This window comes from Terrapene carolina, unplaced genomic scaffold (assembly GCF_002925995.2).
Source record: "Terrapene carolina triunguis isolate 2854851 unplaced genomic scaffold, T_m_triunguis-2.0 Scaffold34736, whole genome shotgun sequence".
NCBI lineage: Eukaryota > Metazoa > Chordata > Testudines > Emydidae > Terrapene > Terrapene triunguis.
The window spans coordinates 1-13,956 of record NW_020699087.1 but is presented as its reverse complement, the minus strand read 5'-3'; the positions used below and the strand labels follow the sequence as shown (position 1 = coordinate 13,956).

Here is a 13,956-nt window from a genome sequence, read left to right as displayed (position 1 = left end):
TGCATATTTATACCTGCCTCTGGAAATTTCCACCACATGCGTCTGACAAAGTGGGTATTCACCCACGAAAGCTTATGCTCCAATACGTCTGTTTGTCTATAAGGTGCCACAGGACTCTTTGTTGCTTTTTACAGATCCAGACTAACACGGCTACCCCTCTGATAAATGAGACAGCAGTGAGTGAAGCAGGTTTCAGTGGATCAGAGGACAATGCAATGGGAAAATCTGTGGTCCTGATTCTGAGTCATCAGATGAAACCTGCTCTAGAATCTCATTCTATCTGAAACGGAAAATGTCTTATATCTCTGGTAGATTTTTCTCTTTCATGAAGGCTGTTTGGTCACACAACTGGATATTAATTTTCTCTGGCAAATTTATTGAGGACTTTGAGACAAATTTCCATTTTCTTCAATGGTAATTTCTTCCCTTATTTTTTGTTTTTCCCCACCCTTCTGTGAAGCAATGGGGAGGTTCAAATGTTATTCAGTCAACTGGAGAGAATTCTCCTAGTTATGGGATATGAAACCAAGGAAACAGGAGTGGTTTGAAATCTCAAGTCTGAAATGGTGAACAACAGCACACCCCAATCTGTGCAAATAACCTAAGTAACTGGATATAATCACTTGTTGTTCAGTTATGTAGGTCAGTATTATCTCACATGTCTGGGGAGAGAGTTCCACAGTATGTTACTTGGAACAAGGCAAAATGCCCATGTATTTGGTTCCCAAAACAGTTGTAAGCCAGGCCCTACAGGAGATTACCTTGTACTAGCTGAGATAAATGCCAAGTAAATGAGATCAGTCTGGGAACCATTAGAAGCACAGTTTCAGCCTAGGTGTATGCAAAATGTTGTAAGAGCAAGAGGGTTATGTAAAAAGGATCATTTTGGGGGAGTTCTGGAGGATGAATCTCAGGAACTGTTTTCTCAAATAACCTCACATTTAAACCACTAACTATACCCTGCATGCCCATAAAGCAGTGGTTCTCAAACTTTTTGTATTGATGACCCCTCTCAGACAGCAAGCCTCTGAGTGCGACCTCCCCCCTTATAAATTAAAAACACATTTTTTTATATTTAACACTATTTTAAATGCTAAATTTATTACCATATTGTTTTAAATTAATTTATCTGTTCTCATTGTTTATAAATTAAGACTAAAACACAGTTGTATAGAAATAATGTTGTAAGTCCAAAAGTTATTTTTTTAAATAGTTATGGTTCAGTAATGCGGTTGCAGGGGAGAAACTTTGTCTATCACTTTTCACAGTAGACTTAGTGCCCCTCTGCCACCCTTACCTCTGCGCTGCTGCTGGTAGGTGTGGCCTTCAGAGCTGGGGGGCCGGAGAGCAGCAGCTACCAGCCAGTCACCCAGCTGTGAAGGCAACACTGATGCAAGTAGCAGCGCAGAACTGCATATGTAAGGATGGCAATGTCATGCCATGCCACCTTTAGTTCTGAGTAACATTTGACTTTTTCATTGGAAGGGGTGGCTATGGGGAGCTAAGGCAAAATTTGGGGTCACTATAGCCCCTTCAAAAAAAACCGCAGTGCCACCCTTGTCTGTGTGACTGTTAAATTATTATTAACTTTATTTTATTTTATTTTTGCCAATCTCTGTGTTCTGATTGGTCTGCGGTTTAATGCAGGTCTTCAACTGCTGAACACTCAGTCCCTCTAATGTTGTCTCAGCCCCACCTTTTTCGTCTCAAGACAACAAACCTGCATATGATACTACGATCCCCAGGGTCCAGTTTCCTTAAATTAGTGATCATACAAATATTTAATTGGTTTAGGAACAAGGATTCTGTCTTACATATTTACAATTCTTTTGGAAGTAAATACACATTGCAACAGAAAGGTGTGTGTAATTTTCTAAAACCCAAGATTTAAATAGTAGCAATTGCTCTCTGTTTCATGCACCTACTCGTGACCCCCCACTAAATAACCTCATGACCCCTTGAGGAGTCGTCACCTCCAGTTTCCGAACCCTGCCATGGAGAGTAGCAAATAGATACTGGATAGAAAGCTGGCTAGATCATCGGACTCAACAGGTATTGATCAACAGCTCCATGTCCAGTTGGCAGCCCGTTTCAAGCGGAGTGCCCCAAGGGTCGGTCCTGGGGCCGGTTTTGTTCAATATCTTCATTAATGATCTGGAGGATGGCTTGGACTGCACTCTCAGCAAGCTTGCAGATGACACCAAACTGGGAGGAGTGGTAGATACGCTGGAGGGTAGGGATAGGATACAGAGGGACCTAGACAAATTAGAGGATTGGGCCAAAAGAAACCTGATGAGGTTCAACAAGGACAAGTGCAGAGTCCTGCACTTAGGACGGAAGAATCCCATTCACTGTTACAGACTAGGGACCGAATGGCTGGGTAGCAGTTCTGCAGAAAAGGACCTAGGGGTTACAGTGGACAAGAAGCTGGATATGAGTCAACAGTGTGCCCTTGACGCCAAGAAGGCTAACGGCATTTTGGGCTGTATAAGTAGGGGCATTGCCAGCAGATTCAGGGATGTGATCATTCCCCTCTACTCGACATTGGTGAGGCCTCACCTGGAGTACTGTGTCCAGTTTTGGGCCCCACACTACAAGAAGGATGTGGAAAAATTGGAAAGAGTCCAGCGGAGGGCAGCAAAAATGATTAGGGGGCTGGAGCACATGACTTATGAGGAGAGGCTGAGGGAACTGGGATTGTTTAGTCTGCAGAAGAGAAGAATGAGAGGGGATTTGATAGCTGCTTTCAACTACCTGAAAAGGGGTTCCATAAAGGATGGATCTAGATTGTTCTCAGTGGTACCTGATGACAGAACAAGGAGTAATGGTTTCAAGTTGCAATGTGGGAGGTTTAGGTTGGATATTAGGAAAAACTTTTTCACTAGGAGGGTGGTGAAGCACTGGAATGGGTTGCCTAGGGAGGTGGTGGAATCTCCTTCCTTGGAGGTTTTTAAGGTCAGGCTGGGATGATTTAGTTGGGATTTGGTCCTGCTTTGAGCAGGGGGTTGGACTAGATGATCTCCTGAGGTCTCTTCCAACCCTGATATTCTATGATTCTATGAAATGCCAAGATAATCTGAGCGCACATGTGGATTTCAGAGCAGTTAGATTAGTCAATTTATAAACAGAAAGTAGTGCTGAACTGTAACTGTGTCAGAGCTGGCATTCTGTTATAATCACTTCCCACATGTGTGGAGGGTGTGACAGTCAGCTGGGCCCAACCACTGATACAAGACAGTGTGAGGTTCCTATCAGGAGTCCTTGGGAGAAGGGAGAGCAGGGAGCAGTGGAGGGGATGACATGATGGGGATCTGGTGACCCTGCAGTACCATAAAGGAGGGAGGTCTGAGAGCAGTGGGAGGAAAGGGGAATAGGTGTCCTGGTGAGTGACAGGGCTAGTTATATCTCTGTCTCCTTCCCCCCCAAAGGTGTCAGCCTCATGCCTTTCTGGAGTGGATTTCTGCCATTCTCCCTCTCCTAGACCGGGCCATTGGCTTCCATACCCAGCATATCTGCTCTGCTTACCCTGCATGTCAGGCTGAGTGCGGACACCTTTGGGAGGTCTTATGTTCTTATGAGTCTGGAATCAGTGGTGTGCAGCGACAAACACCACTTGAGTTTGAAGAAGGCTGTTTTACTTTGCAGCAGAGCAAAAAGAAAAGAGTAAAAGGATTTTAAAATAACAAAGTCTTCACGCATGTGTCTTGCCTAAATACTTTCCATCTCCCCATGGTCAGTGAGGCAAGTCTAAGGGTATGTCTACACTACGAGAGTAGTTCGATTTTACTTAAATCGAATATGTGGAATCGATATTGCAAAGTCGAACGTGTGTGTCCACACTAAGGACAGTAATTCGACTTTGTGAGTCCACACTAATGGGGAAAGCGTCGACATTGGAAGCGGTGCACTGTGGGCAGCTATCCCACAGTTCCCGCAGTCCCCGCTGCCCATTGGAATTCTGGGTCGAGCCGCCAATGCCTTCTGGGTAAAAAAATGTGTCAAGGGTGCTTTTGGGTAACTGTCGTCATCCGTCCGTCACTCCCGCCCTCCCTCCCTGAAAGCGCCGGCGGGAAATCAGTTCGCGCACTTTTCTGGTCAGTGACAGCGCGGACACCACAGCACTGCGAGCATGGAGCCCGCTGTGACCATCGCTACAGTTGTGGCCGTTGTCAACGCCTCGCAGCTTATCATCCACCTTTCCCAGAGGCAGATGCAGATAAATCGGGCGAGGAGGCTACGGCACCGCGGTGAGGGCCTGAAGTCTGAGAGTAGCACAGACCTATCAGAAAGCACGGGACCCAGCGCCGCAGACATCACGGTGGCAATGGGTCATGTGGATGTTGTGGAACGGCGATTCTGGGCCCGGGAAACAAGCACGGACTGGTGGGACCGCATAGTGCTGCAGGTCTGGGATGAATCCCAGTGGCTGCGAAACTTTCGCATGTGGAAGGGGACTTTCCTTGAACTTTGTGAGTTGCTGTCCCCTGCCCTGAAGCGCAATGACACCCGGATGCGAGCAGCCCTGACTGTCCAGAAGCGAGTGGCCATAGCCCTCTGGAAGCTTGCAACGCCAGACAGCTACCGGTCAGTCACGAACCACTTTGGCGTGGGCAAATCTACCGTGGGGGTTGTTGTCATGCAAGTAGCCAACGCAATCGTTAAGGTACTGCTCTCAAAGGTAGTGACCCTGGGAAACGCGCAGGTCATCATAGATGGCTTCGCCGCGATGGGATTCCCAAACTGCGGTGGGGCTATAGATGGAACTCACATCCCTATCCTGGGACCGGACCACCAGGCCAGCCAGTACATCAACCGAAAGGGCTTCTTTTCAATGGTACTGCAAGCACTGGTGGACCATAGGGGACGTTTTACAAACATCAACGTCGGATGGCCGGGCAAGGTTCATGACGCTCGTGTTTTCAGGAACTCAGGTCTGTTTAGACGGCTGCAGGAAGGTATTTACTTCCCGGACCACAAAATAACTCTTGGGGATGTGGAGATGCCTATAGTCATCCTCGGGGACCCAGCCTACCCGCTAATGCCCTGGCTCATGAAGCCCTATACTGGCGCCCTGGACACTGAAAAAGAACTCTTCAACTACCGGCTGAGCAAGTGCAGAATGGTGGTGGAGTGTGCTTTTGGCCGTCTCAAGGGGAGATGGAGAAGCTTACTGACTCGCTGTGATCTCAGCGAAACCAATATCCCCATTGTTATTGCAGCTTGCTGTGAGCTCCACAATCTCTGTGAGAGCAAGGGGGAGACCTTTATGGTGGGGTGGGAGGTTGAGGCAAATAGCCTGGCTTCTGATTACGCGCAGCCAGACAGCCGGGCGATTAGAAGAGCCCAGCGGGATGCGCTGTGCATCCGGGAGGCTTTGAAAGCTAGGTTCCTGAGTGAGCAGGGTAACCAATGACTTTTCAGTTTGTGTACAGAGAAGCTGAACCTGCCCCTGTTTCTTTACCCACTAAATATTCATTATCCTCTCCAGTTACATACCCCGTTCCCCCCCTTCCAACACACGTGTAAAAATAAAATCACTTGAATTTTGTTAATGAACACCGTTTTCTTTATTACTGTTTTCGTGGGAAAGTGTTGAACCTGGGACGCAGACTGTGGTGGGGAGCGGGTGTAGTGTAGTGATGCAAATGACGCTTCCAAACTCCAGGAATGACAGGCTCCGCAGTGGTTTCAACGGACCCTGCCACCCCTCCTGTTCGGGACTCTGTGTGTGGGGGGGCTATGTGACTTTGTGGCAGGGGGAGGACGGTTACAGATCCCCTGCTGCGTGGCTCTGTGATCCAGGATAAGGACCGATGCATAAGATCTGTAACTGCCCTCCCCCGCCACAAAGTCACAGAGCACCCCCCACCCCCCACAGAACACTAAAACCACCTCCCAGACTGACCAGGGTAACTAGTGACTGCAATGTGTGTGTGCCCTGCTGCTGAACCTGCCCCCGCCTCTGTACCCTGGTAAAGGTGACTCTCCTGTCCAATTACCAACCCCCTTCCCCCCCTTCAGACAGACTCTCCTCTAAGAGAACATGATGGAAACAGTAATTAACAGAAACGTATTTTTTATTAGCAACTACACATGAAACTGGGGGGTGAAACTTGGACGGGGGCTTGTGTGAGGCGGGAAGGAAAGGACTTGTCAAATTTTGGGGAATGAGAGCCTTCTAGTACTAGAGCACTCTGCAGGGGTGGAGTGAGAGTTTTCACGGACTCTGCCGCCCCTCCTTCTTTGGACTTTGGGTGAGGGGGGTATGGGACTTGGTAGCGGGGGAGGGCGGTTACAGATAGACTGCAGCGGGGCTCTGTCCTCCTGCCTCCGGTCCTGCAGAACATCCACAAGGCGCCGGAGCGTGTCCGTTTGCTCCCTCATTAGTCCAAGCAGCGTTTGAGTCGCCTGCTGGTCTTCCTGCCGTCACCTCTCCTCCCGTTCCATGTGTGTCCGGTGCATTTGGGACAAGCTCTCCCTCCACTGGGTCTGCTGTGCTGCCTGGGCTCGGGAGCAGCCCAAAAGTTCCGAGAACATGTCCTCCCGCGTCCTCTTCTTCCTACGCCTAATCTGCGCTAGCCTCTGGGAGTGTGATGCCAGGCTGGGTTGTGAGACAGTCGCAGCTGTGGCTGTGGGAAAGGGAAAAAGGGAGTGAATTCCTCAGAAAGATAAATGTAGTTGTGAACAAAGAACATAGTCTTTCTCTGTGAACAAGACCATGCACAGCACCTATCACATGCGCACTCACTCAGGACAAGGTCGAATTTTCGGCCTTCGCATTCAGTGCCTGGGGTCTTGCACTGCAGATTTGAGAAGCGGGGCAGGACAACGGAATTTGTGTAGCAGGCAGACATGGTAAGCCGTAGACTTGTGGCTGCTTAAAACTTTAATAGTAGCACTGGCCTCCTTTCACATTGAAAGCAATGCCAGTCCCTGCTGCCAGCAATCCGGCAAGCATGAACTCTGCCCCTGTCCCACCCCCTCGCGGCTGTCCCAGGGAAAGATCCCTGTATGCTGCCCCTCTCCCGCCTCCACCGCGTGGCTGTAAACCAGGGTTACAGTTCTGTAAAGGAACGGGCAAGCAGTCCCAATACTAACATTCCCCTACCTAATTCAAAGCAGGTCACCATGAGCGACATCACCCTGATGAGGATCTCAGACACTGATAAAGAAAGAATGCTTCGGGAAAGCCTGCAAAGACCAGGGCCGTATGCCGCTATGCTCTGCAGGGCAATGATCCCGGAGTACTTGCTTGTCTCCTGGCTCGGAAATGTCTGCTACTACGGAGGACCCAATAAGGCCGCTCTCCCCAGGAACCTGATGCAAAGGCTTTCCAATTACCTCCAGGAGAGCTTCGTGGAGATGTCCATTGAGGATTTCAGCTCTATCCCCGGACATATAGACCACATTTTACTGTAGCTGCACTGGCAGGGACTAAACAGTAGAGCGGCTTGGGCAGAACAATCATGCTAAACCGGACATTGTTAGATTTTTTTTGAATAGTTGCACTGCCCAGGACTGAAACGTTAAGCGCCTAGGGCAAACTAATCATGAGAAACCCATTGTTGTTATTGTTAATATTCCTGTTCTGTTAAAAATAAATGTTTAGATGTTTAAAACACTTATTGGATGATCCTTCCCCTGATTCTGTGTCCGGGTTAACGGCTGGGGACGGTTGGTAGGGGATCTCTGTAAGGGTGATGAAGAGATCCTGGCTGTCGGGGAAATCAGCGTTGCAAGCGCTGTCGACTGCCTCGTCCTCCTCATCTCCTTCCTCATCTTCCCCGTCCGCTAACATGTCCGAGGAACTGGCCGTTGACAATATCCCATCCTCAGAGTCCACGGTCAGTGGTGGGGTAGTGGTGGCGGCCGCACCTAGGATGGAATGCAGTGCCTCGTAGAAACGGGTTGTCTGGGGCTGGGATCCGGAGCATCCGTTTGCCTCTTTGGTCTTCTGGTAGCCTTGTCTCAGCTCCTTGATTTTCACGCGGCACTGCGTTGCATCCCGGCTGTATCCTCTCTCTGCCATGGCTTTAGAGATCTTCTCATAGATCTTTGCATTCCGTCTTTTGGAGCGCAGCTCGGAAAGCACGGACTCATCACCCCACACAGCGATGAGATCCAAGACTTCCCGATCAGTCCATGCTGGGGCCCTCTTTCTAGTCTGAGATTACACGGCCATCTCTGCTGGAGAGCTCTGCATCGTTGCCAGTGCTGCTGAGCTCGCCACGATGTCCAAACAGGAAATGAGATTCAAACTGCCCAGACAGGAAAAGGAATTCAAATTTTCCCGGGGCTTTTCCTGTGTGACTGGTCAGAGCATCCGAGCTCGGACTGCTGTCCAGAGCGTCAACAGAGTGGTGCACTGTGGGATAGCTCCCGGAGCTATTAGCGTCAATTTCCATCCACACCTAGCCTAATTCGACATGGCCATGTCGAATTTAGCGCTACTCCCCTCGTTGGGGAGGAGTACAGAAATCGAATTTAAGAGACCTCTATGTCGAACTAAATAGCTTCGTGGTGTGGACGGGTGCAGGATTAATTCGATGTAACGGCACTAAATTCGACATAAACGCCTAGTGTAGACCAGGCCTAAGTTCTTCAGCAGGACCTGTGGGGTCCTGTTGACTCTGTCTCTTCCCCCAAACAATCACCTGAACAACCATGTCCCTCCCCTTTAGCTGCTCCAGTTTGATCGTCTGGTCCTGTTTGTCTAAGCCAGGTTGGAACTAGGATGTAGAATATTCAAAGCTAATCATTGTGGCACTGTCTCTTCATAATCCTTCATGGTATACCATGTTGTGGCTCATCTTGAGCCATTCTTCTTCCCTTTCTGCTTCTTTTCCTTACAGCCTCCTATTAAAGTAAACCAACATATTAGGGCTGTCAAGTGATTTTAAAAATTAATCGTGATTAATTGCGCTGTTAAAGAATAATAGAATACCATTTATTTAAATATTTTTGATGTTTTCTTCATTTTCAAATATATTGATTTCAATTACAATGCAGAATACAAAGTGTACAGTGCTCACTTTATTTTTCATAACAAATATTTGCACTGTAAAAAAACAAAAGAAATAATATTTTTCAGTTCACCTAATACAAGTACTGTAGTGCAATCTCTTTATCATGAAAGTTGAACTTACGAATGTAGAATTATGTACCAAAAAAACCTGCATTCAAAAATAAAACAATGTAAAACTTTAGAGCCTACAAATCCAATCAGTCCTACTTCTTTTTCAGCCAATTGCTCAGACAAACAAGTTTGTTTAACATTTGGAGAGGTAAGGCTGCCTGCTTCTTGTTTTCAATGTCACGTGAAAATGAGAACAGGTGTTTGCATGGCACTGTTGTAGCCAGCGTTGCAAGATATTTACATGCCAAAGGTGCTAAATATTCATATGTCCCTTGATGCTTCAACCACCTTTCCAGGGGACGTGCGTCCATTCTGATGACGGGTTCTGCTCAATAACGATACAAAGCAGTGCGGACTGACACATGTTCATTTTCATCATCTGAGAAAGATGCCACCAGCAGAAAGTTGCATTTCTTTTTTGGTTGTTTGGGTTCTGTAGTTTCTGCATCAGAGTGTTGCTCTTTTAAGACTTCTGAAAGCATGCTCCACACCTCATCCCTCTCAGATTTGGGAAGGCACTTCAGATTCTTAAATCTTGCGTTAAGTGCTGTTAGCTTTAGAAATTTCACAATTGTATCTTCTTTGCCTTTTGTCAAATTCGCAGTGAAATTGTTCTTAAAATGAATAACATGTGCCGGGTCATCATCCAAAGCTGCTATAACATGAAATATATGGCAGAACACGGGTAAAACAGAGCAGGAGACATACAATTCTCCCCCAAGGAGTTCAGTCACAAATTTAATTAACGCATTATTTTTTTAATGAGCATCATCAGCATGGAAGCACGTCCTCTGGAATGATGGCCGAAGCATGAAGAGGCATATGAATCTTTAGCGCATCTGACACCCAGCTGCAATAGTGCCACACAAACACCTGTTCTCACTTTCAGGTGACAATGTAATTAAGAAGTGGGCAGTATTGTCTCCTGTAAATGTAAACAGACTTGTTTGTCTAAGCAATTGGCTGAACAAGAAGTAGGATTGAGTGGATTGTAGGCTCTCAAGTTTTATATTATTTTGTATTTGAGTGCAGTTATGTGACAAAAAAACTTCTTTTGTAAGTTGCACTTTCATGATAAAGAGATTGCACTACAGTACTTGTATGAGGTGAACTGAAAAATAGTATTTCTTTTGTTTATCATTTTGCAGTGCAAATATTTGTAATAAAAATAATATAAAGTGAGCACTGTGCACTTTGTATTCTGTGTTGTAATTGAAGTCAATATATTGGAAAATGTAGAAAAACATCCAAAAATATTTAATAAATTTCAGTTGGTATTCTATTGTTTAACAGTCTGATTAATCACAATTAATTTTTTGAGTTAATCATGTGAGTTAACTGCGATTAATCGACAGCCCTACAACATATTCATACAGTAAATATCCCAGTCTCCAGGACACCTGACAGTACTCATCATTATTACAGAACAGCTCCAACTCCACCACAGGGAGATTGGAGAAATAGGACTAAGGGCTTGTTTACTCTTCAAATGCTACAGCAGCACAGTCGCAGTGCTGCAGCTGCGCCACATTAGCACTTCAGTGTAGACATTAACTAGAGTAATGGGAGGGATTCTCCCATTGCCGTAATTAATCCACCTCCCCAGGAAGTGCTAGCTAGGTTGATAGAAGCATTCTTCCATTTCCGTAGTACAGTCTACACTGGGGGTTAGGTCGGCTTAATTATGTCATTCAGGGGTGTGGATTTTTAACCCCCCCAGAGCAATGGACCAGCTTAACGTTTGAGTGGCCTAAGGGACACCTGGTAAGTGGGGAGGGTGGGGTTAGTGGGGGGGAGAGGGGGTGGTTTGAGGGATCTAGAGCTGCAGGGGATCCCAGCCTGTTATGAGAGAATCCCTGCCCAGTCCTCATTGATGTATAGCCTGCACTCGCTCCCCCGTAAAGTGGGTACAAAACTGGTTGAAAGACTGTACAGTATATTAATGTGCAGCAAGGGTGATTTAGTTTAGATATTAGGAAAATAATTGTGACTACAAGGGTAATTAAACTCTGAAATCGGATTCCAAAGGAGTTTGTGAAATCCCCATCTTGGAAGCTTTTACGAACAGTTTAGACAAATACCTCTCAGGGATGGACTAGGTTTCCTTGTTCCTACCTCAGTGCATGGGCTGGATTAAATCAACTCTTGGAATCCCTTCCAGCCCCACATTTCTATGATTCTATCATTCTATAACCTTGCCCGTACGTTGTGGGATTTTCATGCTCCTTTCTATTTCACCTGACTTGCTATATTCCTTAACTTCTCAAAACGTGCTTTCCTAATCCTTAACATCCCTGACATGCTGCATTCAGTGATCTCCCCACTCCTTCCCATTCCTTATGTTGTGGAAGAATTAACCACGCGTTGTGTTTGGATCAGAACAGCCTGAGGCACCTTTATTTAACGAGCATGCCCGGGGCCACTATCAAACGGATAGTGCCCCCGAATTACAGACAGACAGGCTTATAAAGCTTAAAACTGCAATTAGTCAAACACTTTTTCATTCGTAATATCCTCTTAAACAGAAAAAACAATCCCTTATTAGGAATACAGAAGCAACAAGCTTTCCTGTTTATCATCAGATTGTACCTTTGCGGTTGGGGCTTTTCCTAATTTCTAGCTATCACAGCTATATTTCGCAAGACTGGCTATTGCAAAAGTTCTGCTGGCAATTTCCATTCTGTCTTCCCCTTCAGCCAAATCATCATTGACACAGTCATGTCAACCAAAGGTTTTGGGCCTACTAACTTTACTTCCACACTTACTATGCTGAGCCCTGCTGCACTCAGTGATCTCCCCACTCCTCCCCATTCATTATGCTGAGCCCGGCAAGCCTATGCTCACCAGTCCCAGTTCCCCTATGACTTTCTCATTCCCTTGGGGGGTCTCTGTCAGTAAGAAGCAGTTTCAAGGTGACTTCCCCTTGGCTTTCTGTAATTTGGAGTTACTTTCTCTAGGTTTCAGGAGCCCCTTTGATGAGGAGTGTGTATGCCAGCAGAGGTGGGTAGTAAATCTCCTTGTAAGCAGAGTGTCTGGTGCCTTTGAACACCCGGAGAGCTAGCTTGAGAATTTCGGTGCTTTAAAATGAGCAGGGATTAAAAAAAGGCCATATTCTTTGTGACCAAGGTCCCATGAATTCACCTGATTTCACTTATTTTCTTTCATCTCAGCAGGGTTTCCAGTCTCCAGACCTGAGGTGATGTCCCAGCTGGAACCAGGGGAAGAGCTGTGGGTCTCAGATCTCCAGGGCTCGGGGGAAAAAGAGATCCTGACAGGAACCTGCACAGGTGAGGAATCATTGGACCAACTCAAATACTATCTGTGCCTGAAGGACACAGCTGGGATTCCCTACCAGGACCTTGAGAGCTCTTTGAGTTCATGATTGTCCCTGAGCCGGTGTCATATCTTCAGAGCAGATATCGCTCATGGCTTCCTACCCATCTTGGCTGACACGTGGCAATAGTTCAGTTCCTAACCTGCCTTCATCCTGAGCATTGTGATTGGATCTCAGACAAGAGTTGATCCCCCTCCTCTTTCCCCTCTGGGAAAGAGTTTCGGGGAAGTAATTTCCTGATCTTTTCCCCCATGTCTCGAGCACTTCCTTTGGTTTCCTCTCCCCTTTTCCATCTCTTCTTTTGAGGTTTCTCTCTGTCCTTGTAGGTGATCGGATGGTGAGTCAGAACAAAGAGCAGAATCCACAGCAGGAAGATGAGGAGCACATGGAACTGCATAGGGGATTATCACAAGGAATTAAACGAAACGTGTCCCCACCAGGGGAGAAAGTGGGTAAATCCATCAGTTGTGAGGAAAATCACAAGGACCTCAAGGAAACCACAGCCCAGCAGGGAATCCTTATGGGAGAGAGAAAAAGCATATGCCCTGAGTGTGGTAAAACCTTCCCTCGACACTCACACCTTATTTTACATCAGAAAATCCACACAAGAGAGACAGCCTATGAATGCTGTGATTGCGGGAAAACGTTCACTCGACGCTCAGACCTTATCAGACACCAGAGAACCCACATGGGCGCTAACCCGTATGAATGCTGCCAGTGTGGGAAAATCTTCCCTTGGCATTCACAGCTTATTATACATCAAAGAATCCACACAGGAGAGAGACCGTATGTATGCTGTGAGTGCGGGAAAGCCTTCACGCGACGCTCACATCTTATTAGACATCAGAGAACCCACACTCAAGAGCGACCCTTTGAATGCTGTGAATGCAGGAAAACCTTCTCTCAGAGCTCAACCCTGATTAGACATCAGAGAACTCATGTTTGTGAGAGGCCCTAGGAATGTTGTGAGTATAGAAAAAACTTTTCTGTTCAATCAGCCCTTATTAATCATCAGAGATTCCAGAAAGGACAGAGACCCTGTGAATGTTGTGAGTGCGGGAAAATTTTCATTTACTACTCAGACCTTAGGAGATAATAAATGGTCCACACAGGATTGACACCTTATACATGTTCTGAGAGTGGGAAAAAAAACTTCTATCAGAGGTCACGCGTTATTTATCTTCAGTGAAGCCATAAAGGAGATAAACACCATAAATACCTTGTCTAGGGCTAACAATAAAATGTTTATTTTTCCTTTAAATTTTTTGGTATTTAGCCTGTTAGAGCCATTTACTTCATTGTGGTCCCTCTGCTCCCCCAGGTGAGTTGTCCAGTTTTGCTTTTTGCAGGTTGCCCTTCTTTGGGTGAATCCCCAAAGACCCTTTCTATCATCTGTTTTGTTCTATTAGTCACGGAAGTATGAGTCCCTCTTATTAGGAATGCACATCAGCTCCAGGTTGGTGAAATACAAATTACGTCAGTTAAT

General features: G+C 46.5%; 1 protein-coding gene across 1 annotated transcript in view; it reads left to right on the top strand.

Moving 5' to 3' along the window:
* Positions 1-13,941, top strand: part of LOC113405255 (zinc finger protein 774-like) — a gene marked incomplete at its 5' end in the record, with an annotated part of 26,766 nt that extends 12,825 nt beyond the window's left edge. Inside the window, 2 exons of the mRNA XM_026646277.2 lie at positions 12,307-12,423; positions 12,797-13,941. Of these exons, the coding sequence (XP_026502062.1) occupies positions 12,307-12,423; positions 12,797-13,428 (749 nt within the window). The remainder of the gene's footprint in view (positions 1-12,306; positions 12,424-12,796) is intronic.
* Positions 13,942-13,956: the final 15 nt, after the last annotated feature.